At 39.2% G+C, this 25,697-nt stretch overlaps 3 protein-coding genes across 3 annotated transcripts; 1 reads left to right on the plus strand and 2 right to left on the minus strand.

Annotated features, from left to right (window-relative positions):
* Nucleotides 1-202: 202 nt before the first annotated feature.
* Nucleotides 203-5,080, plus strand: LOC122976350 (intermediate filament protein ON3-like). Its single transcript, XM_044344791.1, has 9 exons — nt 203-453; nt 1,371-1,579; nt 1,685-1,745; nt 1,959-2,054; nt 2,163-2,327; nt 2,825-2,950; nt 3,061-3,281; nt 3,385-3,410; nt 4,006-5,080. Exons 1-9 carry the CDS (start codon nt 292-294, stop codon nt 4,011-4,013), a joined length of 1,074 nt encoding a protein of 357 aa, XP_044200726.1. The 5' UTR covers nt 203-291; the 3' UTR covers nt 4,014-5,080.
* A 994-nt stretch (nt 5,081-6,074) lies between these two features.
* gpbar1 (G protein-coupled bile acid receptor 1) lies at nt 6,075-12,259 on the minus strand. The gene is made up of 2 exons (XM_044344796.1): nt 10,694-12,259; nt 6,075-8,558 (listed from the first exon to the last, which is right to left on the minus strand). Exon 2 carries the CDS (start codon nt 8,488-8,490, stop codon nt 7,471-7,473), a length of 1,020 nt encoding a protein of 339 aa, XP_044200731.1. The 5' UTR covers nt 8,491-8,558; nt 10,694-12,259; the 3' UTR covers nt 6,075-7,470.
* A 3,684-nt stretch (nt 12,260-15,943) lies between these two features.
* LOC122976343 (angio-associated, migratory cell protein) lies at nt 15,944-22,489 on the minus strand. The gene is made up of 11 exons (XM_044344779.1): nt 22,195-22,489; nt 21,564-21,704; nt 21,352-21,471; nt 20,350-20,489; nt 19,839-19,983; nt 19,566-19,649; nt 18,849-18,964; nt 18,490-18,584; nt 17,942-18,032; nt 17,335-17,489; nt 15,944-16,668 (listed from the first exon to the last, which is right to left on the minus strand). The coding sequence occupies exons 1-11, from the start codon at nt 22,283-22,285 to the stop codon at nt 16,593-16,595; spliced, it is 1,254 nt and encodes a 417-aa protein (XP_044200714.1). The 5' UTR covers nt 22,286-22,489; the 3' UTR covers nt 15,944-16,592.
* Nucleotides 22,490-25,697: the final 3,208 nt, after the last annotated feature.

Raw genomic sequence — 25,697 nt, forward strand, 5'->3', positions numbered from 1 at the left:
CCTGTTTTTTACGCACGGGTCCAACCCCAGCGATGCCATTGGCTCCTGGTACCCAGCACCACTCCTGGACAAACTGGTTCAAGGTCGAAATTCAAGTATTTCACGATGACTTTTTTGTTTTTCTCACTGTAATCTTGCACTTGTCTTCTTTTGATTGGACGCATGCAGAGTTTTGGGGAGGTGATGGGTGGTCCTCCTTACTTTAAAAGCAGGTGATGTGGCGCTCTGGAGGTACCTTCTCCGCTCCCCTGCTCAGCTTTGAGACTTCATCTCGCTGTTGAACGCTTCAATATGTCTAAACCAAGAGATTACAGCAGCCAGACCTACAGCCCCAGTGGCTCAGGACCGGCCAAAAGCTACCCGACCAACAAAAAAATCGACCCGTCTGGTAAATCCAAGGAGAAGGACGACATGGTTGGACTCAATGACAAGTTCGTCAGGTTGATTGACAAGGTTTGTTCTTACAATTATATCAAGTTTAATTTATCAAAAATATATTTCCCCGCTATAATAATTAGATTAATTAAGTAAATAATTGTAAATGCTAGAATTTTTCTCTTTTTTTGTAGTAATTTGCCACTTTTATGTGCTGAACAACGAAGCAGTAAAATACTTTGCCTATAAATAAATCATATTTTTAGTTAATCAATTAATTAAAAAAACAGAACAACTGTAGGCTAGACTTTTTTCCCCCTTTTTTCAGTTTGGTTTTATATATATATATATATATATATATATATATATATATATTTATATATATTCTTATCTTATTTGTTTATCATCGTTCTGTATTCTTTTGATATTTTTTAGTTTATTGTTTATTCATTTACTTTTTCATTTACTCATCTGAGCTAGTGCTACATTTAGTTCAAAGTAAATTCAAAATATCTGCACGTACACTTTATCCTTTGTGGAGGATCAAGTGTTTGTAAAACCTGTTTCTGATGCTGGCATCTAGACTTATAACAGTCTGCAGCTGTTGTAGGTAATTTTGTGGCCTCAGGACATGAAGTGTTTTCTTTTGCAGGCTTCAGTTCATGTAAAGAGTATTGGAGGTGCATATAGGACGCCACCTTGTGGATAATTTGATACCCTTGGTCTGAGATCTATAAGCTACATTGTTGTTGAGTGACTGTAGTAATTATATTTCGCAAGAAACAGCTTCTTTAGGCATGTAAAACTCATTTTAACACTCATTAACACATACTTCATCGCAAAATAGATTTTTAGATTAGAATTTTTGATTTTTAATAGAGTTTTGCTTCTCTTTTTTGCAAAATATTCAATCACTCTTATATGCACTTTTCCACCTGCATTCGTGTTCACTACCAACCCCCCACTTCCATTCGCTTTGTCTCTTTCTCTCTCAGATGAAACAGCAGGAGGAAGAGAACCAAAAGCTGGACACGAAGTTGAAGATCCTCAAGGAGCAGGAGGACTACGAGGGGAAGGTCGACGACATCGTGAAGCAGCTGGAGAACGAGCTGGAGCAGCAGATCGAGAACTTGCTCCGCGACCAAGAAAAGCTCAAGGCCGAGCTGCTCAAGAACCAGGAGGAGGTGGAGGACACCAAGAAGAAGTCAGCAGCTGATTTGATTGAATGGATGAATTCCTCAAGGCCTCAAATGTACGTCATCTATGTCATTTTTGGCACAAATTAATCTTTATTTTCATTTGTTTTCAGCTATGAGGACGAGTTGAAAAAGAGAGCTGAACGGGAGAATGAATTTGTCGTCACCAAAAAGGTACTTTTGCTCCTTATTTGTTCAACCATTTAGAAACATAGTAAAAACTCTTAAAATCACTAATTCCTCAAGTCTGAAATACTTTAGGGTACTTAAAAAAAAGGTAACTGAAATCAGTTGTTTTATTGTTTAGCAAGCAATTTCTTCACTTTATGCCATCTGAGCATCCATATATTTATGCATATACATGTGTGTTTAATGTGTGTGTAACAGGAGGTAGATGAAGGTCAGCTGGATTTAGTAGATCAGGCACTGGACCTGGAGGACCTGGTAGGGAAGCTGGACTTCCGCAGGGCTGGCTTTGATGAGGTAATGACAAGATTTATTATATTTTAATTTCATTTTTGTTTGCTTTTTTAATTAAAAGAAAGTTTTTTTCCCCACTAACTCTGCCGTCTTCATGTCTGCTCCCCGCAGGAGATCAAAGAGCTGCAGTCTCACATCCAGAACGAGACAGTGGTGTTACGTGACAGCAGCAAACGGTCGCTGGACATGGACGAGATCATCGAGAGTGTCAAGAAGCAGTATGCCAACATGGCTGCCCGCACCAGGGAGGAAGCTGAGATCTGGAACCAGAGAAAGGTGAGGAAGAGGAAGATTATAAAAGAAAAGGACATTATGACTGCTAATACAACAACTACTGAATCTAAACCTACCACAACTGCTATAGCTAAAAGCTATTTATACAATATCTCTCTTAAATCAGTTCCAAACAGTAATCATGGTGAAATGTGCCAAAAGTAGGAGTATTTAACAATAATAATAATTAAATTTGGGCATATTTGAAGTATTTGAGGCCCCTTTTTTTGCAGATTTTCTTATTTAGATTACTCAATTTTTTAAAAACTTCTCAACAAAATGTAAACGTAAATGTAAAGTGGATTAGTGATAGCTTTTTTGAGCTTACAAAGTTTTTACACTATTAAACAGATCTTACAAGTTATTTAATTTTATTTTTGGCTCAATACAACTTCTGTTTCAAAGCTTCCAAGGTGCAAATGTGGGTGAAATGTATATGAGGCCAAATACCATTTAAGATTAATGCATTCTCAGCATTTTTGCCCATTGTCCCCCATCAGATGGATGTCATGGTTACCAGAGCAGGACAGCGCGAGCAGGAAGTTCGTGATTTAAAGAGGGACCTCTCAGACATGGTGCGCCTGATCCAGAAGCTCAATGGGGACCTGGAAACTCTCACAAGGAAGGTTCGGATCACACAGATACACACTCACAGATCTCAGTCCTCTGCAGATACTCACATCCATCCAACCAGCCTCTGATCTAGACATCCTCTCGCTGTCTTTTCTCTCTGCAGGAGGAGTCCCTGAAGAAGGACATCACAGATGCGGTGACAGAGGGCGACCAAAACTTAGAGAAGTCCCGGGAGACCATCGCCCAGCTGGAGGAGGCCTTGAGGCGGGCCAAGCAGGACTTGGCTAGACAGATCCGTGAATACCAAGAGCTCATTAACCTCAAGCTGGGCCTGGACATTGAGATCGCCACCTATCGCAAGCTGCTGGAGGGCGAGGAGCAGAGGTAAGAGAGGGGATGTGGGCATAGATCTGAGCACATCAGTATAAACATACGATCATGTATAAATGCTTGCACTAACACCTGTTTCTGCTCTGTCTCTGTGAAGAATGAGGGAGTTCATGCGCCAAGCAGGTGAGAACCATTTCTGAAATCAGCAGGAAAACTTCACCCTGAAAACTGACATGGCATTTCTGGGTTCATTTTGTCACTTGTTGGAGTGTTTTTCTCCTTTTTCTGCTGATTTTCGGCAAATTTTAACTTCATGAAGACAAAATACTTGAATCACCTAGTACAGGGGTTCTTAATGTTTTTGGGGGAAAAAATCTGGGATAAATTTATGCCAATTTATACATTGATGAATCTTCAATATACCAGAATGCAATGCAGCTAATCAACGCAGACATGTTGCATAGCAAACGTACTGTACACAAACTAGCTCGCTCAGCAACTAAAATCTTTACTGTCATGATGTTGTTGAAAAGAATTCGGGGAAATGTAGGAAACTAGAAGTCAAGGAAGAGGACAAGGAAGGTTGAGAGGTACACAGTAAATTTAATATAATTGTAAACAAAGTTGTACAAAAAAAAATCAAAATTTTTGAGAATAAAAAAAATGGGCACTGTAAAAACCAAAACAAAACAACCTGCATCCATTACATACATGCCAGTTTTCTCATGATTGATTCCTGTTTTGTGTCCCACTAAAATCAAACCTCTCTTCTGCTCAGATATCTAAAAATAAACCAACCAATCCAAGTCCTTACTTGCACGCAGACGTTCATCTGTTGTCAAAGAAACACCTGCCAGAGAGGCCACGAACCCCAGAACCCACTGTCGTCCCACCAACCACCACTATCCCGGCAACAACACATATGTACCCCGCCTCCAAGAAACGCCTCCTGATCCGGGTGGAAGTAGAAGAAGGCAAAGTTGTGTCTGAAAGCTCCTATTACACTGAAGGTTAAATAGCACTATCCATCACTCCTGATGTTGCAGCACTAAAGCATATTCACAAAATTTGAATGAAAATTAAGTTAAAGTATCATCATAAAATTTACTTTTAATACAATAATAATAATCTTTGTATGTGTGCTATCTGGTAGAGTGAACAGTCTAACAATAGCTTCCTGGCAGGTTGAACGTTTTTCCTAGAATCCGTGCTTGAAGTTGGAGACAGTTTGTTTATATCAAGCAGTGTTTTTAAAAAAGGATTTCTTCTCTTTGTTTGCATTTGGAAAATACTTGTGGTGTTCTTGGTACTATCAGTGTATTCTTTTCAGCTGTCTTCGGGTAGTAGGAGGATGATTTTGTCTTTTTGTGATACAGAAAACCACCAATCTAACTGTGTAAAGGTTTTTTTGAGGACGAGAACAATAAAACAAGGAACTTGTGCAATCGAGCAGGTGGTTACAGAGTGTTTCTGCTGTTGGGACACATAATTATCATATCAGGAAGAACATACACAGAGATAACATTTCCTAGACTCACAAGAACTCACTTTTTGTTGAGGTCTGTATTGATTTGGGGTTTGCAACTGTATATTTTCAACAGCTTTTCATGAGGTAAATACAAGACATTCTGGTGCTGTGTTCCGCATCTTTACAATATATGTTGCAACAGTGAAATGTTTATTTGCAAGCCTGTAAATTGCAGAACTGAATTGTTTTCTCTCTCTCATTTGAACCTGCACTGTTGTACCTCAAATAAGCTAAAGTAATCACAAGGCAGTCAGAAGAAATATGAGTTTACTGTTAGGGTAACAAGTATTGGCAATGGAATTCATTTAATAAATATATAACAAGATGTCTGCTGTAAATCTCTCATTTTCTTTCACACACACACACAGACACACGTAGTCTGTACTCAAATGAATAGTTTGACATTTTGGGAACTGCAATGATACTCTTTCTTCCAGAGAGCTAGATTGGAAGAGCTCACGTCTCTGGAGCCAGCAGCCACTTAGCTTAGCTTAGCAGAAAGACTGGGAACAGAGGGAAACTTCTAGCCTGGCTCTGTCCAAAGATAACCTCTAAATATTACAACTATATCTCGTTTGTTTAGCCAGTACAAAAAAACTTAAGTGTAAAAATGACAATTGCTTTTACCAGGGGTTATATGCGTCACAGCTGCTCCTGGCCAAGAAATAGGCCTGGTCTGGCACATACACTTCCTAGAATGACAAATTATCGTTTTTACACTTTGGTTTTTGTACAGATTAAACAAAGAATATACAACCTAATTAATAAGCTTTAAAGATGCTGGAACACACGTTTTGTTTTGTTGTTCTGTTTCCTCTATGTTTCCCTTCTTTATGCAAAGCTAAGCTAACAGGCTGCTGGCTCCAGCTACATATTTATCATACAGATGTGAGAGTGGTTTTGTGGGCACCATGTTTTTGTTAGATTAAAAGACAAGAGGCTAACTACTTGATGAAGATAGCAGTCAGTCATTAGCAGAGGAGCTGGAGCCCAACAGTCTCATCATGTCTTAATTTTTCCCTTCTGGTTCTCCTCTATCTTCCCGAACACAATATTCCGATGTGGAAAACACACTGGAACATGGTGTTAACAAGGCAATATAGACAAAAGACATAGAGTCGTTGTACGCTGTCCCCATGACAATGTCCCATCTCTCCTAATGTCTCGTAACAGTTTAGAGCTTGTTTGCTGTTTAATTTGATTAAAGTCTGCTTTTCCTCCTCAGTCCGCCTTCACTCTTGTGGTCTCATTTCCACCCACTTATGTACTCACTGCACATTTAAAGTCACATTTTGATTGGGGCAATAAATAGCACAACATATATTCTGTGTTTATTCAAGCCTCAAATAAAAATCTCATTTCCATGGAGAGGATCTTTACAGCAAAGACAACTTTTAGTCTTCAAATACAAGTATTTTGAAGTTTCCCTAAAACACAAGCACACTTTTACAGTATTTCACGTTCCTGTTACATTTATTCATATATCCAAAATCTTTGTAGATTTTTGTTCCCAACTTTAAAGAGATTCCCTATTTTCCAGCATGCAAATACGGCTTACGGCTAATGTTTCCTCCTTGTGTGCTCTCGCTGAAGCCCTAATTTTCCCGTGTCTTGCAGATGATTTATGGACTGTGATACATCCTTCTCCCCTCTTCAGCTCACATACCAGTATATAGATAAACACTGCTGAGGAAAGTAGGAATAAACACTGCAGGCAGGGGGTGACAGATGGAGAAACTCTGCAACTGGCTAAATTGATGTTCAGAGCAGGCAGCACAAAAAGAAACAGGGATATACTATTCATCTTTGAGCTATATTCCACTGATAAGTTTTTCGTAAACCTTACGTCATAATGTTTATCATAGGAAGAATTACGTTCCAGCTTTCAAAGGAAGCCTTCTTTATGACACATATTAGCGGTGTGGCTCTGGGTCAGTTGGCTTACCCGATCATACCAAAATATCTCAACGACTACCAGATTTATTGCCATGAATTTTTGTACAAACATTAATGGTTCCCAGAGGATGAACCCTACTGACTTTAGTTATCCTTTGACTTCTCCTCTATTATCACAATGAGGTTGACGTTTCTGTTTTTTCGCGAAATGTCTTGACAGCTATTGGATGGATTACCATGAAATTTTGTACACACATTAATGTTGTCCTCGGGATGAAGTGTAATATCTTTTGTAATCTCTTAACCTTTCATAGTCAAATAATTTGATTTATGACTAAATACCTGCAAAACTAATTATATTCCCATCAGCCTCATGCTGTACTTTGTCTAATTAGCAAATGTTAGCATGTTAGCACTCAAACATTGTCTTTCTGATGCTGGTGTAAGCATTTAGTTCAAAGCACCACTGTGTTTAAATACAGTACAGCCCCACAGAGTTGCTAGCAGGCCTGTAGACTCTTGTTTGAGACAATATTTGGCTTTAAAGTTGTCCTGTAAACAGCACAAGTCCACATTTTTTCAATTATGTCTGCAGATACAGTAAAATTGTCAGATAAATTATGCAAATGTCGCGATAAACAGAGAGCTGCATTGAAAAATTATGAAAAACAGTGAGGTGGCGGTAAAACATTGATAAATAAACTGTGAGAGAAATCAATGCAAATCTTTCTTCATGGTGGCCTTAGTCAATATTGACATGCAGTCCATCCAGCTGCATTATTTCCTGCTGATTCATCTTCATAAATGTTCAGATTCATTTTAGACTGCAACCTCGTCTGATCCCTGTGTCCTTCGCCTCCACCTGTCTCTGAGTTTCTGCAGAAGTTTGCGTGCAGGCTCCGTGTACTGCCTGTTCGCGAGGCCGAGCACCAGCGGCACCACAGCCATGCTTCCAATACCGGTGCAAGAGAGCACGATGTGAGTGGTGGAGCTCCACTTGGTGTCGCTTATCAGGAAGGCTATGCAGACATGCATGTAAATGAGATAGGGAACCCAGCATGCGAGAAACGTTAGTGACACGGCCACTACGCAGCGAGTGTACCGCAGGTTCAGTCTGTGCTCCCGGTCTGAGGCCTGACTTCCCCGCTCCACAGAACGATGAAGACGGCAAATGTCCTTCAGCTGACCACGGGTGATCCACAGAACGCGGCCAGTCATACCAGCGATGGTGAGAATCGCAGGTAAGACGAGTCCGTACACCTCCAAGTAGATGAAAGCATTGGGGAACACTCGCCTGTACGAGCAGCAGGTGGTACTGTTTGTTGAACAGTTTGAAAATGTTTGGCTATTTTCACAACAGCTGTTCCAATCTGGCCCTGTCCAGTTATTCCACCCAAAAGCAGGTAGTGATGCGTATAAAAGTGGTGGCGCCCACACCACAAGCAACGTTAGAGGAAAACTGCGATGCATCCACAAGTTACTGTAATGAAGGGGGTCAACAATGCAAATGTAGCGCTCATAGTGGACCATTACCAGGTTGAGAAGGAACGCCAGGAAGAGGAAGTTTGGGAAGATGTGAGCCCCAAGGCAAGAAGTAAAACTTAACTCCCGGTTCAGACCCATCAACGGTATGAAAGGGAGTGCCATGCCCGTGCACAAATCAGCCACTAATAGGCTGAGGAAGAAGTAGTTGGTCGTGTTGTGGAGCTGGCGGTTCCAGGCGATGCCAAAGATGATGAAGAGGTTGGACAGGATGATGGAGGTCGAAAGTGGTATGGTGATGGCGTAGATGAGCTGCCGCTCCCCGGAGAACAGAGTGTGGGAGTTGTTGCTGTCCATCGTAGGCGAAATCTGCAGACCCTCACCCAGTTGGAGCCTGACTCCTCTCCCATCAATGTACAGTTACCCTGCAGGGAGGGAGACAAGTTGTTAAAAAAGACATAATTGATGCCACAATGTATATGTGTATGAGTAACAGTTAGATTCACGAGAGCCACATGTATTGTATCATTGATTTAAAAGGATCTGTTTATTCAGCCTGCTGGTATGAGCCAGCTCTTTCAGTTATGGAAAGCTCTAGAAAGCCAGTTTAGAAGTTACATTCAGGAACATTCAACAACATTTAGTTTAAGCAACGTGACCCTCCAGAGCTCAAGAGTCAGCTCAAGTCTTGGCATGCAACCTACTAACTATTATGGTGAAATAAAGACAGCAAAACATTCATCATTGGAATAAAAGGAACATGGTGCCAAGTAGAGTGTGATGTTAAACCATAAAAAGACAAAGTATTTGTTTGATATTTTGACCAGATTTCAGACAACTTTCCATAACATGGAGATGAAGAATTATTAGGTTTTAGAAAAACGTGTATCTCACTGCATCTTAGGGGATGAGAAGGAAGTCAGTGTCCAGTACCCAGAGGAAAACCAAAATGACCAGAGTGCAGTTACAAACGTGTTTAGGAGAGGAAAGCCTTATTCAACAGATGGAAAAGATGGAAGTGGGTAAAAATGGGAGAGGAAATGAAGGAAAATGCCAGGAACTTCAAGTATGGGTAGACAGAGATACTCTTTTTTTTCAATGTAGTAATACACTTTGTTTCTGTATCCATGTTGAATGTTTATTTACATTTTTACTGGTAAAAGTTGACAGATCACACAAGCTAAGATTGTGTAAAATCAAACCCTCCCTTGCAATAGTTCATCTTAAGCAACAAACAGGAAGTATTTTCAATACTGCAATCATTTTCCAAGGTAAAAATACATATTTTCATTAGCTCTGGTACTTTAAATACTTTCCACCAAAAGGTAGCAGTACCAAAAGTGTAGCATTGCTTTTGATTTTGAAGAATCACACGTTGCACGTTACAAATACTGTAGTTGACAATATTCTTTCAACAAGAACCTGGTTCTTTTTACATGAAAATAACCATTTTCCTCTTCTTTTCTCTATCAAACTGTAAAAAATGCACCATACAGAATGTTAAATGGGCTTCTATGGTTATATTGACTTGTATTCTTGTGCATTTTCTCTTTGACATCTTTATGTGTGAAAATGAAACTTGCCACAACCAGTAAGGACAACAATAGAAAGAACAATTATAACACTGTAACCTGCAACCTTTCTAATTTCTCTTTACCGGTGAGACAAATTTAACCCCTTTGTTAGCTAACAGCCGAGATAAGAGCACGTGTTAATGGTCGTGAGGCCACTGTCATTCAATAATTCATTGGCTGGGACTCTGGAGTTACACCTCCCTTTGTATCTATTATATTTTAGAAAGTGATATGTGTAATGAAGATAATTTAACACTCTCTTACGAAACACACCAGTTTATGGTGAGGGGAAATGTGTGCAGATTCTCACAGTGAACGACAATAAACCACATATTACATATTACACTTAGTTTTATGTCTATATGCTTTGTGATATTCTTTATTATGACCTCTCTGATTATGTCAGTGTAAGTGCTTTATAACAGACATTTAGCCTAACCCTTCAAAGCAGGAGCAATGCCTGCAGCTGTGCAACAATTGTTTTCATACAAAAGTGACTACTGAATATGATAATGACATTGAAAATATATATGGTTGCATGCCAGTATTTACAATGTCCACACACATGCAAGCAAGCAAACTCAATCATGTGTTTTATAGCATCAAAGTCCTGTTATGGCTACAGCAAATACTGTCTTTAAAAGGAGAATACACAGAGTGAAATTCTGTTTTGAACAATACTTAATTCATTTTATACTTTCTGTCTGGTCATGGATTTATCTGAAAATTCTTTTTTTTTCTGACATGTATTTTAAAACCATTTTTCCAGAACTTTTCTCTAATAAGAGGCGTTTGTAAAAGGAGCCACAGTTTCTGGTGATATACAATACAAATAGTTAAAATAATTTGTAATCCAGCAATCTAAAAGTATGTAATGTAGAAACTAATGTCATAAAGTATCAATAATATGATTAAAAACACAATGATCTCTTGCGTAATATGAACTTTTTAAAACAAAAGGTAACAAAAATGGTAAGACTTTTTACCTTTTGGGGATGAACAGTCCACTCATGTATTGTTTAAAAGCGGAAATTCAATTAAAATACAGTTTCTTATCACGCTCCTGACAACTTCGAGCTTGTTTTCCTGCATATCATATCCACAAGATGCAGTCCCCACCATGAACTTCTTCTTTATGCTTTCAGATCCTTTCAGCCACAGCAGTCTTTTCAAAACCTCACCACAGACGATGAGAGAGCAGCTCTTCGCTGGTACTTTAAAGGGGAAGTGCGCACTAAAGGAGGAGGGGGCAGCAATTATACAGTATCTCTGAGTTTTTTTTTTTTTTTTTTTTGAGCGGAGTCACTGGTCACGCTGAGGAAAACCCTTGACCTACTAACGTTTTTTTTTGCAGTCCTTCTACTTTCTTTCCTCAATCAGCGCCTTGCAGGGGGTTTTTTTTCTCTGTTGTCCAAGACTGCAGTACACGTCCATGAATGGAAGAGGACGCAAAGCTGTTATCGTTGCAGCTTGAAGATGATAAGAACATTCCAGGGTAACATCAGTAGTTATGGCATGTGGTTTGGTTTCACACCCACCATGACAGCCCCCAGATGCTTCAAGACAGCTTGTGCAACATGTATCAGAGATTATCTACAACTAAAAGCTCAGCTAGAGAATCTAGTGATCTGCATTTTAAGCATTTTAATCATTTTAAACATCTAATTTTTTATATTTTCTCCTTTGTTTCACATATACAATACATGAAAGAGTGCCTAACATTGAGCAACATACAGTATACTCTCAATAATCCTCAAGGGAGTTTACACAAGCCTTTTTTAAAATCCTTCTCAAGTGACTAATTCTCTTCCCGAAGCTGCACAGACACTACTTTCTTTAGAAATGAAAACAAAAATATGAGTCAAACCTTATCTATGCACTTTATATCCTAAAAATTTGAGTTTTCAAGACTGCTGCATTTTAAGAGTTGCCAAACTAAATAATGTTGTGGCACCTACAATGAATGTAAAATATCTTATGTCTTATTGAATATAGGCCAATTTTATGATGGTGATGGTCTGAAAGATGGCTGCATTAGTGAAATGCAAAGGAATTGGGTTACATTTGGTCAACAAGAAAATTTGGGTTTTCTGTCGTGTACCTTGTCAACAGAAAATTAGAAAACACAATACAATGTAGGAACTATAGGAGGTGCAGCGTGATTTACAAGTCTATCAATTTTCTGGAAAGTAAACCTTTATTTGGGTTGTTAGCACTTTGTTGAAATAGTTATCTCTCGCCTCCAGTGGTTACCAGAAGCTCTTTTAAGAATAAGTTCTGTACCTCCAGTTGAGCTTTACCCCATTTATGTTCAGCCTGTCTCAACATTCACGTATCAAAGCACATATTCCATCTCTCATCCACAGAAAGTGATTCCCGCATTTAAAGTGTTGCCTGTTGAGGGAATAATTCAACATTTTGGGGAAAAAAATTCTTGTTTATCTTTTTCTTTCGAAGATGAGATAGTTGATAATACTATTAAGTATTAAGCTGAAGCCAGGTGGCGATAAGGTTAGCTTAGCATAATGACTTGAAGCAATTAGGCTAGCTGTCAAAAAAGTTGTGGTTTTATGTGGAGTTATATGCTAACGCTAACTATTTCTGGCCAACATCTTGGCTCAGTGATTAGCTCCAGGTAACAGCTAAGTACTTAGCACACAAACATAAATCTCAGCAAGAAACTGTACTGAGACTGTCAGCTGTACTCTAAGTAGGTTAAAACAAATGCTGAGATGTAATTGCTCCTCTTATTTGCCCCGGGACTGACCTAAACATATACATGCAACAGTGTGTATGTCTGGATTCATAACAGCTGTCACACCCGTCTCATATTTAAACACAGCGTTGGATGGAAAGGCGGGTGGTGACCTGTTCTGTTAGCCAAACACGGAAGACTCCTTCACTGATAGTTTGAAGCAGAGCTGGTGCTGGTAGAGATGGACGAGCTCCAGTCAGATAATGGTTTTAAACATAACGTTCCTGAGCCTGGACTCATCCGGGAAGACACTACACAGGGAGGACAAGCTGGACATGAAACCACAACATCTTCACATTACAAAGCAGGAGATGGAGCATCTTGGCTTTCCTGGAACACCGGGGCCAACACAACAATTAATCAATGATATCATCATGATTTTTTTACACACGGTCGGAAAATAGAAAGTGATACGATTAATTAAAGGTGCACAAAGTCATCTCGGCTGGCTGTTAGATCAGAGCATTGTTGCTAAAGTGAGTGATACCACTTCCTTTCTCAATAGATGAGACCAGAAGTCTGTTTTAAAGCCACAAATTAGTAAAAATTCTACATATTTTCCCTTTAAATAAAATTTCGGGGCAAGTTTTTGCAAATGTTGAACAAAATTTTTTTACCTGGCTCGATTTTTATAAAACAGATGTATTTTTAATGGATTTGTCACTTGCCTCCTCTTCCTCCAGACATGTTTACCTTGGCACCAGCACCTGTCTCTCTGCGTCGCCCGCAGACAATATGAGCTGCAATTTAATTGATCAGGCGTCTGGGCCCCGTCAAGGTTGATACCTTTAAAAGTGATAATCCTACTGGTCACTCTGAGCCTTTGTCTTCACACAGACTGACCTTTGAGGCCAAACACACCATAGTGACGGATGAGGAAAATATCTTGCTGCCACTGAACACACCACGTCACAGGTGTAACACGTGAGCGTATTTATAATCTGAACATGAAACTAAATACGCTATCGGACGAAACAATGCCTTTAAAAATACACAAACTCTTCGTGCAAGCGTTTCATTGCCTGCCTGTGTGGATGAGTTATGCGTGTACACACGTACAAAACAAGACATGTACAATGACTCCAAGAGCTGAGAATACAGGTACAAGGAAGAAGCACTTGTGCACAGGATACTGATTGACAGTTGTTTTTCCTCCTAGTGAAGGACAGTCGAACGGAAAGGAGGGAGCAGAAGATGTCGGAAAAACAATATAGGTTAAGAGGCAGACTAGGCTTTGGCCCTGAAACAAGACTTTTTGAGTGGTTTGCAAATAAATAAAAAAGATAGCGCTCCATTAGCTCATGTAGTAAATATTAAAAGAGTTGGTGAAGTGGTGTAAAGAGGAGGTGGGAGGAGTGATGTTCGGAAGCCGTATATTACACTGAATCACAGGCAGTTTCCTTTCTGGTCAGATGTTTTGGCCAAGTCTGGTCTTTATCAGGGTTTGGGTAACCAATCAAGGCTCTGACTCCCCTCTATATCTCATAACTACTTATATATAACCATGAGTAAGTGCTGATGTGTTTTTTCCATGAGAAACAAACCCATTTAAAGTGCAATAATCATTTAACAGGATCCTTGCACACGCACAAATGTATATGTTAGCAAGAAGAAATCCCACGCACATACATTAATATGAACATTCAACCTCCTTTTGGCACGCTGGCCTGTATTAAAGTACTGACGTAGCAACACACAATGCAGTGTCTGGTGGACTAATGTATGTCCTGATTATAGGAAATATGGGTCAGGGCAGTCAAATATTTGCACGGCTGATAACATCCACCTGTTTTGTAGAAAGTGTAATTGTTAGACAGAGTTACATATAGACTGAGGTGATTGTAATGTATATATTTGACACTTTTCATGATCAAAATTTTGGTTTGGTCTGGTGTTTTTCCTCAGGAGCACTCTTTGGATGACTATTAGTTATCTATTTGACATAACTGACCAATTGATAATGTAGGTAGGTACATAAAGTATGTATATGTAGAGTGATATGTAACCATTAATCTTATTTATGTATGTCATTACACAAAAAAAGAGATTTAAATAAAAATTCTTAAATCATACTGAATAAATCTATTTATATATTTATATATATATATATTATATACACATTTATAAATACCATTTTGGAGGGGTGATCCTTTTAGTAAGGGGTTCATGGACATGCCATCTTTTTTATTAATCCCTGTATTTATTGCACAATTAAATATTAATCAATTAAGTGTCTCTTTGACCATAAACAAAAAACATTGCCTCTAAAACTTATATGGAAACTGACAAAAGGGTAAGTTATCAGACAATTTCAAAATATTGATTACATTCATGATACTGTTCATTAAATAATTAAAATGAGGTGTAAAAAGACATATAAAGTGTTTATACTTTTTCTTTGACATTCTATTGATAAAATTTATTTTCCTCTTCTGTTTGTCTTTTACCAGCTCACTTTATTTTCCAACTACATAATTTTCCTTTATTTCTTTATGAATACTGGATCTCCGCACACATTTAATCATTTATCCAATCTTTTTTTTTTTTTACTGCATTTTGTCAATTTTGGGCCTCCGTACACTGGCGTCAGGCGTCTTGGCCAAGATAAAATACACATATGTAACATCTTAAGCATTGTTTGTGAGTCTGTATATGACTGTGAAACTCAATAATACCATGAAAAAGAAGAATTTCAGTTAAAAACGTTACCATGGAATAAATGTTTCTAAGCCTGGCAGCAAACCAGAGCAGAGGACAGACTGGACTATTGTTTTCCTGACATGATCATGTTAAAATATGGCTCTGGTTGGTCCCACGGTTGGCTTTGGTGCCAGGCAGACCTACTTCTGCTTCACATGGCAGCAAGACAGAAAGGCAGCATTCTTATTTAGGATCCATCCATTTTAAAGTTTTACTTACTACCCATTATATGATAAAAAAAAACCCAAAACTAAACTATATAAGGTGTTAAAAGGTGCGTTTCTGCAGGACAAAGACTTCAGAAAATTATTCTGGCCTCAGTTCAACAAGTACAAAACAGGATAGAAGTACAAACTTGGATTAAAGTCAACCACTTAGACTGTCTTCACCACTTTCACAATCACAATTTTTTTCCTTTAATCATATCTACGTGGTATTTTTTGGAAGTTCTATTTCCTTAAGGGTCCTGTCATCTCCATACTGACTCAACTTTACTCACATCTGATAAGAATGGATCTGAATAAACTACAGTCTAAACAAGCCAAAAGACCTTTAAACTCAGAAAGATGTTACAGCAGGTTTCATCTTTTTCTCAGGCCTCCATGTCATCGTGACACACAAAACGACCACTTTTTTTTCTTCAAGTATGAGCTTACTGCTCTATGATGCATCTATATCTTATCGGAACCGATAAACACTGGCAAAAATAGATGAAAACATAAACTTCTCAGATGCAGATGAGATTTAACTGTTTTAAGAGGCAGGAATCAAAGATAAGACAGACTGAAAATGATTTTTAATGGTTACCAAGAAGAAAGTATATTACTTATCATATTGTATTTACATTAAAATTTGGCGAGATAACTCAGTCTCAGAGCTGGAAGACCACACGCACACCCTCGGGGGAGAAATTTTGCAAACAAAACTCCAATTATGGAAAAAAAAATGATGATGTAGACCAAAGGAAAATCCCCTTTTTAATTACTGTTTCATCTCTAAGTAGTGGAGGACAGAACATTAAAAGAACATTAAAAGGGATGTCAAAGGCAGGACACACATAATGCATCACTCTTTGAATTTCACTTTGTTTAGTCTCTCATGGATTCTTGCATATGAGTGTAACTCGAATAAAGTAATGAGGAACAGCTTGTTATAAAGGATGGTGTAGACAAGAAGATCTGTATTGGTCATTCAAACCAGACCAAAAACTCTTTCTCGGCTACTTTAGTTGCATCAATTAAGCTACACCGAGCACAGCTGAAGCCTGTCAGATAAGATGGTAACACCACACGTCATATTAAAATCCTGAGGAGAAGGAGAAAGTGCTCTCTTGTGTTAGAGAACAAAAAGTCTGATCATCAAATGTCTTTTGCTATATTTCCTGAAATGTCTCCTCTCCGTCTCCTTTTCTTCCCGCTCTCTCCTGCTCTTTACCGATCGGGCCTTTGGAGGCAGAAGACTTTCGATTGGTTGTCTCCTGAAGCGGTTATCGCGAGGGACGCTTCCCTGGAAGAGAGACGAGGACAAAGTCAAGTCAGAGGTCAAGTTAAGGGATGGGCAACAATATCAGGACAACACAGTATATTTATATGTAAGAAAGTTGCGAGAAAGACAAGATCTCAGGTGGCTTTAATGACTAAAATGATACCAACTAGTGCTGCACCAACAAATATTTTCATTATCAATTACTCTGTCAATTGTTTGGTCTAAAAAAAACATGAGAAAATAGTGAAAAATGCTCATTTTATTACATTCAAATGTCATTTTTTTGACCAACAGTCCAAAAGTTACTGATCATATATGTCAAAGAAGAGCATCAAATTTTCACATTTGAAAAGCTGGAACCAACAAAAGTTTGGCTTTTATTCATAAAAAATGACTACAGTAGTTAATATATTTTTATTTGATTTATTTTCTGTTTCTGGACTACTTGTTTAATAGATTTATTAGCAGATGGAAGACCTAAGGAGGCAGACTCATGCTGGCTGACACCATTAGCACACTTAAAAGTGTATTTACATACAGATCTGATGTAGAAATGAATGAATGCTAGTTTTTCTCTGTTTCTGTATTCAAATAACGCAACAAAAACCATCTGGATGCTGCAAGTTCTAGTGTGACACCAACACTAACTCGAGTTTAAAGCTGACTCGTGTTGTGGCGGAGTCCTACCTGTTGACGGTGAAGTCGAGGATCTCTGCGTTGTGGCCGTGGTACTCTGACACCATGTTGCCGGAGCGAGCGTCCCACAGGCGCAGCGCTCCGTCTAAACTGCAGGTGGACACCACGGAGGAAGACTCTTCCCACTGCAGGTGAACGATGCCCGCCTGGAGGAACACAGAGAGCAATTCCAGGTGAATAAACAAACTCTGGCAGCCAGCCTGGACGTCCTCCTCTACTTGGGAAACAAGTAGTCTGTCATTATATTTTATTACACCTGACTCATGGTTAACAGACAATAACTCCAGTTACAACAAAGGAAAAATGTATTCCTTAATTGGAATTTTCTCTTTCAGGTGTCCCTGCATGTATCTGTTGCACATAAGCAACTAGACCTCACAGATGACACTAATGTGGTTGCTAGGAGATTTATGCAACATCTGCGAAGCCTCCACGCAAGTTAAGACAAGAGAGAATTCATGTATGGAAACTTTCCTGTGCTTTAAACAAATGTGGAACTAAATATACTGTATAACACCACACACAGACACACACACACACACACACACACACAAACACACACACATATAGGGACGCTCTCTCTCTGCAGGCTGGTTACCTCATGTTGGCACCTGTGCCTCAAGACTTGTGTGGAGACATCATATATGGCCAGAGTCCCGTCCAGGTAAGCTACAGCTATGAGAGGCAGGCTGCAAAATATGAGAGAGATGACACGAGTTGAGGAGCTGAAGCAGAGCTGCGACACTCTGAAATGATATAATGTCAAACTAAAATCATCTTTATCATAGATCTGCCCATCAGGACTTGAGTGAAATTAAGTTGTTTGTTGATTCACATTCATTTTAATTAATCTGAAGTAGCTGAGAGCGAAATTGCATATTTTGTCAGACTAAACTTTCAAAGGAATCCAATTTACAGTCACAGGAGGCAGAAAAAAAGCAGCAAATCCTCAAATTTGAGAACCAGCAAATGTTTTTAGTTCAAATAACTGACATAATCAACTGATTATAAAATGATTCTTTCATCACTATTTACAGTAACATCCCACTGCTTCAAAATTAATACAGTTTAGCACCTGTATTCAACTTGGTTAGACTGCATGAAAAACTATTCTATGAATTAAAAAATAGATTTATTCTCACTCACATGTTGCAGAATCCCACAGACTCGACAGAGTTGGATTCTTCATCGTCGTTCGATCCTTTGGCTACGCCTCCATCCACACAGAAAGCTCCGACCACCTTCACACACACACACACACACACACACACACACACACACACACACACACACACACACACACACACACACACACACACACACACACACACACACACACACACACACGACAAAAAAAAAAGATTGAAAGCTACCGAAGAACACTTTAGTCTTACAAAGAATACAAAACCAACCAGGATAAGGTTTATGAGTCACATGACCATCACTACACTAGGCTTGTTTTCCTCGTTCATGTGTATCTGCTGTTGTGTTGTCATGGCGCCCACCTTGCCCGTTGCGGTGTTAATGAGTTTGGCGCAGCCGTCCACTGACCCCGTCAGCACCAGAGAGCCGTCCTTGTTGCACGCCAGACAGGTCAGCGCCCCCTTGTGTCCGTCCTGACCTGCCGAAACGTGAAACGACGTGTGTTTTCTCAATTCTTATCCTTTTATCAGAATTCGTGCAGAGCAGAAATTTTAGCTTGTGTCCGTTTTGTCTTTGTACATCTCAATTATTTGCACCAAATCACCAAAAGTGGAATGGAAACATTAGTTTCCACTGATTGTATTTTTGTTGCTGTTGCCTGTTTTATTGGGTTGTAACTGCATTTTATTAATGTCAGATACTTTTATAGTTTCCCTTATTGCCTTTTATTTACTGTTGTCGTCTATTTGTATATAACTTTGTCACTATAGTGAGAGAAGCGGTTTCCATAAAGCTGCTGTTTATATTCCTTTTATTTAAAATGTAAACTAAAATCAGCCCATTACTCAATGACCTCTTCGTTTTGCTATGTCATCCCCTTACATGGCAGAATAACTTTCCCGCTGTGGTTGAAACAGACCGAATAACATCAGATGTTTTCCAGTGAATCACTCCAACACGCACTTCCCTTGAAAGCAGAAATCTCCTCGTTGTCTTGCCTCAGCTCTTTTATGAATGTGATCTCTCTACAAGTTCTCTCCCTCCAAGATTTAAAAGGTAACGTGAGAGCCGCCACTCACCTTTAATGACGTGGATAGCATTGCCCTGCTTCAAATCCCACACTCGCACTGTCCCGTCCTCATAACCCACCACAGCCCGTTTACCTGGAGATGAATGATGAAATATACACGTTAAAGTGAAACAAGTTAACATTTGAGGACTTGTTTTGATCAACTTCTTTCTAGATCTGTTTTAAAATGTGTCTCTTTAAATGTTTTACTACTTTTGAATATTCTAAAGCGTCTGATGACTCCATTTCAAAAAGGAAACGTCCTTTTCTTTTAGTCTCTTACCGTCGGGAAGGACTTTGCCACGGGTGGCCTGGCATGCAGAGCTCTGGAAGGTTTTACAGTCTCCTGAGGGGATCTTCCACATCCACACGTTGCCGTCGTCTGTTCCCGCCAGCAGCACCGGAGCACACGGATGCCACTCCAACCACTGCGGAGGAAGCCGGGCAGACAACCACCAATTAATTATTTTTCCTCTACCTTCCACTGCAGTTTACACAGTTTGTTACTTTTACCGAGCAGCCCTTATTAATGCTATTATGGGGTTGTGTGCCTTGCTAAAGGGCAACTCAGCAGCGGTGGTTGAGGAAGGGGGAGGAATGTCTGATCACTTACTTCCCTCTCACATGACCGCAAATTCTCAGCCTGAGCACTCATCCTCTCTTATTTCCTCATAAATTCCTTCAACCCCAATAAAAACCCTTTACACAAGTGCTTACAGATGGAGAAACTGTAAACAAGACAAAATAATACACACTTTACATAAAATACACATACTCCGCACTGAAACTTTTACCTCCAGATCGCCCACTTCGAAGGACCAGATCTCCTGTTTGGTCTCCACTTTCCAGACTTTAATCACGCCGCTCATGTCACCCGAAGCCACCAGGGCGGAGTCGTGGCTGAACACGGCGCACGTCACAGAGTCTTTGTGGCCTGTGGAGGCAAAAATAAAAAAGGGTTGCAGCTAGAGATGAATTCACTGTCACACCGATGATTTCAGTTTGTAGTATCATGTATATGAATGAGCTAAAAGCTACAGGAAGACACCAAGAGCACTTCCACCCCTGCGACGTTTGTGTTTATGTTCCTACCACCTGGTTTCAGGAAGACAGGATGTAAACAAAAGGTGACATGGACTCACTTGTTAATTGAGTTTATCAGTAAAAAAAATAGAGTTGTTCATGTTGTTCTGTTATGACTATTGGAGGAAAAGTGAAAAGGAAAAGGAAAAATGACTCATCAGTCTGTTTTCTGACAGAGAATAACTCTTAAACATATTTTCGGTTCATTTTTTGCATTTCGTTCAGGTAACTAAATTTGATTATTTTTACCTTTTACTCTCCATTTTGGCCGTCTGTTTACACTAAGCTTGTATTTCTGACAATCAAATTGAGGCATTTTCAAGGCAGATAAATCTAAAAAAAAAAAAAATGGGCCTGGTGTTTTAGTATAGATGAGGAAAAGGGAGCTTTTGGGCTATGTAGCAGTAGAGTAAAGACAACTTTATGATTAAAAGGTAGGTTTTAGGAGCAATCACAAAATGCTATTTTATAACTGATGTTCCTTTAACAACCGACAGAGAAAAGTAGTGCTGGTCTCTGTTTCTCACTGTTGACCAAAAGTTTAGGCTGCAATGTGTTTTGAATCAAAACAGGACGATGAACATGAGATTTAACCGTTTGCCTTTTGTTTCAGCATTTTTGTGCTTAACAAAAATGACCTTAACACCAGCGAGGGTTCATTTTCACTCATAAACAGCATTTCAGCTCTCAGCCTGCCTTTAACAAACACTCACCTGTGCACTCAAACAGAACCTCTCCGTCGCTCACCCTCCAAACGTACGCCTTGTCGTCCTCTCCTCCTGTTACCGCCAGGGTGTTTGTGGCTGGATCCAAGTTCACACAAAACACAGAGCCTGGACAGACAAGCAGAGGATCAAGTTAAACTTAACAGACTAAAAATGTGTCTGATGATAATAAAAGCGCAAAGACAGAGGCAGGAAGCTACCAGTGTGTTTGGAGAAGGTGAGCTCGCTGTCATCTTGCTCTGCCTCTGCTTCCATATCGTCCTCTGTCTCCCAGCCTTCATCATCATCCGCGTTCTCAGGCTCTTCAAAGTCGACGTCCTCCAAGTTGTCAGCCAAATCATCTGTAAGTATAAGAGGAAGTTTTAAAAAGAGTAGATTTTTTTTTTAACGGAAAGCTTACAAAATAGGTTGGAGTGGGTTAGATTTGACTAATTTGGACAGTTGAAGCGTCATCTTAGCTTCAGATAAACTTTTAAATACATTTTGGCACAGAAGGAGGACTGTGGATTTTGTCCCCCATCACTTATATTGTATGTGTATTATAAAGGGATCTTCTAATGGTCAGTATGAACAGGAGAAATTATTTACACAGAGAAAAACCTGTTCAGTGTTCATTTGTACACCTGACTATTGTTATAAGACTCTTGAAAAATTGTGAACCTGTCCCTTAAAGGTAGTGAGGGTTATTGAGGGCCTAAAGGTGTCTCTCCCCTGAACTACTAACAGAAATAGTGTAATTCTTTCTGTGACATACGGTAGTTTTGAATGTTTTATTACAGTTTAAAGAGTGTGTGATCAAATGGATCAAATGGTTAACACTTTTCTACCAACCGGGACCAGGCTCCGTGTCGTTTAGGTCGATAACCTCAATAATTTCCTCATCTCCGTGGATGTCAATCGCATTTTCCTCCGTGTTATCCATACTGTTAGCACGCTGAAAGCTAGTAAAACAACCGAAAAGTAACGTTAACCGAGCTGCTAAAGCTAGCTACTACTTTTAGCTACGCACAGACTCGTAACGTATTTAAAGCTACACTTTCGCTAATAAACGTTATGTGAATTTAGATAAGCAATACTTAAATATCAAAATAACAGAGTCCCCATGTTTTCTTCACATGTTTCGGCGACTGGAGAGACAGGCGCATATTGATGACGACATAAACCGTCAGCGTTTGTTTACGTCTTTGTCCACAAGATGGCGGAGTTGTAAAGAATGAAAACATGAGAGAGGCCTCAGAGGTGAGTTATGAAGCTGTCTCAACACTTTACTGTCTTCACCCTTCGCATTAACATTTTCATTAATACTTATAATAATAAGAATAATACATTTTATTCATAGAGTATTTCTAGGTATTCAAATAGCATGATAATACTAATACAAAACTACTACTACCACCAGTGGTGGAAAGTAACTAAGTACATTTACTCCAGTACTGTGCTTAAGTAACGTTACATTTTTGAGGTACTTGTACTTTACTTGAGTATTTCCATTTTGTGCTACTTTATACTTCCACTGAACTACATTTCAGAGGAAAACGTTGTACTTTCTACTCTACTACATTTATTTGACAGCTTTAGTTTCAGATGAAGATTTGACACAATGGATAAAATACAACACACTGTTAAAGATGAAACCAGTGGTTTCCAACCTTTTTGGCTTTTGACGTCTTACAAAAAGCAGTGTGTAGTCAGGGTCACATTTCAGATGTCTATGAGTTGTTAACAGCTCCACCAAATAGTGATTTTTCCCTCTAAACTTCTCACATGGTTTCATTTCAATAAATGTTCAAAAGATCCAATATTTCAGCAAAGATCAAAGATTAGAGAAAAAGTCCAAAAACTTTGTTTTTTCTTCTTTCCTCTCCCATTAATCATCTCACGACCCCTCAGGTTTATCTGGTGACCCTTTGGAGTCGATTTTTCATGCAGGACTTTTACTTGTAATAGAGTATTTTTACATTGCTGTATTGGTACTTTTACTCAAGTAAAGGAATCTGAATACTTATTCCACCACTGATCACAACTATAATACAGCTTATTCAAGTAATAAAATAGATTTAGATGTCGTAGCCATCATGATAGCCATCAGATTTACATGATATGTTCCAAGAGAAAACTTGAAACTTTACATATTATAGGTAAATACAGATAAATGGTACTATGGGATTATCCAAGTACTGTTGTATTTATCCAGGTTAGTTTCAACTACTGGAAAACGAGCGTCACTGTCTACTTTCTATTTATTTTTTATAGTGTAACCGTCGATATCCCATTCACTTGCATGAGAAAGTGTTTCCAAACTTTTGACTGGCACAGTACCTCCTCCGGGCATCATTATGGAAGACAGAAAAGTCTGACTACTAATAACAATAGTCAAGCAGCAGCAGCAGCATGCAGATAATGTGTTGCTTTTAACATTGTTTCTATTTTTGTGCCGTCAGGGTTTCGTCCAGCAGCGACCCAGGAAGCAAAAGTCCTTGCATGTGCACATTTTTCTTGTCCTCTTACTAACTCTTAAAATATCATCCTGGTGTGTTCCTCATTGTGTGACTGTGATGCCATCTCTCTACTGCATGCCTTCTTGTTAACGCAGCCTTGTCTTTCACTCATTCACTATTCCCCTGCGTGATTAAGACTCAGCGGCCTCCTCTCTTCTCTGTAGCGAGTAGTAAATTGAGAGTTCAGACACGTATGAATCATCATCATTCTGCTTCAATGCTGACAGGTGTCACAAAACTGTAATTTACACGTCTGTTATTACAGAGGCAAAGGTGACGCGAGGCATAGTGGGATTTTGAACTAAAAATAGGGAACACGCCATAGACAGTTCAGTCCTCAGTCCATTGAGGAAGTTATTGAACTTAAATTGTTCAACTTAAACTTCAACTTTATTAAATGGCCCAAAGGAAATTTGGTTTGCAGCACCAATCTAGTTGGAGATAAAATAAATAGAAAGATTAAGACAAATAAAGAGCTAAATAAAGTGCAGTTCTTGGTCAGATAAAGCTCAGGGGTGTACATTATGTCGCTGTGTTGCGTTAAGATATTCAACCCACAGGAATAAAAGAAAGTCTCAACTTCTCATGTGGTTTACAGGACAGCTAAGAATCAACTGAGCCTTACTGATAACTCTTTGAAAAGAAATGCCTTGAAACTGGGTTTGCTGCATCCTGATGGCCTTGCCAGTCAGTTTGAAGCAACCAAACCGAGCCATAATATAGTAAATAAGAAAAGTTCAATGGTTGTGGAAGTGATACTGGGCTGTTTCCTTCTAACATCAGCGATTATGTCCTTGGTTTTATCCTCAAAATATACATATAACTCATTACACCAGTGATACGCAAATTGCGGCCTCCTAACAAACGCGGAAGTTTTTCTCTCTAGATTAGCTTCCAACAAACATTTACATGACTCTTCATGAATCCACTGTAGATAACAAGGCTCATGTAAATCCCAATGAATATGAGCTTGACAGATAGCCTAGTCTCATGTTTATGAGTCATTTTGTGACAAATTAGTATTAACATAAGCTGCCATTACTCTGTTTGCCCTCACTTACTTACGAATTATGACATCTGCTTTCAGATACAGCCTTAAAAACCATTGATGAATAATTTTTATTCTTGAACGAATTCAAAGAAACAATCAAAACGTATTAAAGACATATCGGTCTGTGTTTTCATCATCGCCGACCTCTTCGTTAACGCCACGTCATCGACGACTTATCGGTGTTCAGACCAACGATGAGAGCATATTTCAACACACGCCTGTCATCATAAGAGCTTTCGCCATCGGTCGTGTACAAGATTAAAAGAACAGCAGAAATATTACACTTCAGACACTCTAATAAAACGTCATAAAGAGTGATTTGAAGTTATTTTTATGTGTTTCAATGATATTTTGAAGTACTCCTTTCTGTCAAAGTTATGATTTTGTATTTTATATCTGCGGTTTGGCCGACAAAACGGATTCTCAGTTCGATCCTCTGCAGAACCTGCGGTGAAATCAGAGTTCCTCATGTCTCCGACAAACTTGCTTCCACCCTGCTGGAGTGTCATTGAGCAAATATACAACGTAAATCCCTCCAAGATCATGGCCTGACCTTTGACCTTCGGGGGAAATTCGTTTATTGTCCGCAGTAAACCACAGGAATATCATTAGAAGCAGAGCAGCACTCAGAATGAGCTCTCCTCTCTTTCCGAATCTCTCCATCAAAAGTTCCCCCAGCCAGAGATATTTTATGAACACTTAACACAGTTTGTCTACTTCAAGTTTCTTGGTTGGGCTTTTATGTCTTCTTGCTATATGCTGCTGGCAGAGCTCTCGGACTGCAT

This window comes from Thunnus albacares, chromosome 24 (assembly GCF_914725855.1).
Source record: "Thunnus albacares chromosome 24, fThuAlb1.1, whole genome shotgun sequence".
Taxonomy (NCBI): Eukaryota; Metazoa; Chordata; class Actinopteri; order Scombriformes; family Scombridae; genus Thunnus; species Thunnus albacares.

Coding starts and splice junctions, on each gene's coding strand:
- gpbar1 (XM_044344796.1), bottom strand. CDS start 8,490: ATGGACAGCAACAACTCCCACACTCTGTTCTCCGGGGAGCGGCAGCTC.
- LOC122976343 (XM_044344779.1), bottom strand. CDS start 22,285: ATGGATAACACGGAGGAAAATGCGATTGACATCCACGGAGATGAGGAA. Junction 21,472..21,563: donor CACCTTCTCCAAACACACTG/GTAGCTTCCTGC, acceptor TTGTCTGTCCAG/GCTCTGTGTTTTGTGTGAAC. Junction 18,033..18,489: donor TCTGTGGGATTCTGCAACAT/GTGAGTGAGAAT, acceptor CATATTTTGCAG/CCTGCCTCTCATAGCTGTAG.
- LOC122976350 (XM_044344791.1), top strand. CDS start 292: ATGTCTAAACCAAGAGATTACAGCAGCCAGACCTACAGCCCCAGTGGC. Junction 454..1,370: donor TCGTCAGGTTGATTGACAAG/GTTTGTTCTTAC, acceptor TTTCTCTCTCAG/ATGAAACAGCAGGAGGAAGA. Junction 2,055..2,162: donor GCAGGGCTGGCTTTGATGAG/GTAATGACAAGA, acceptor TGCTCCCCGCAG/GAGATCAAAGAGCTGCAGTC.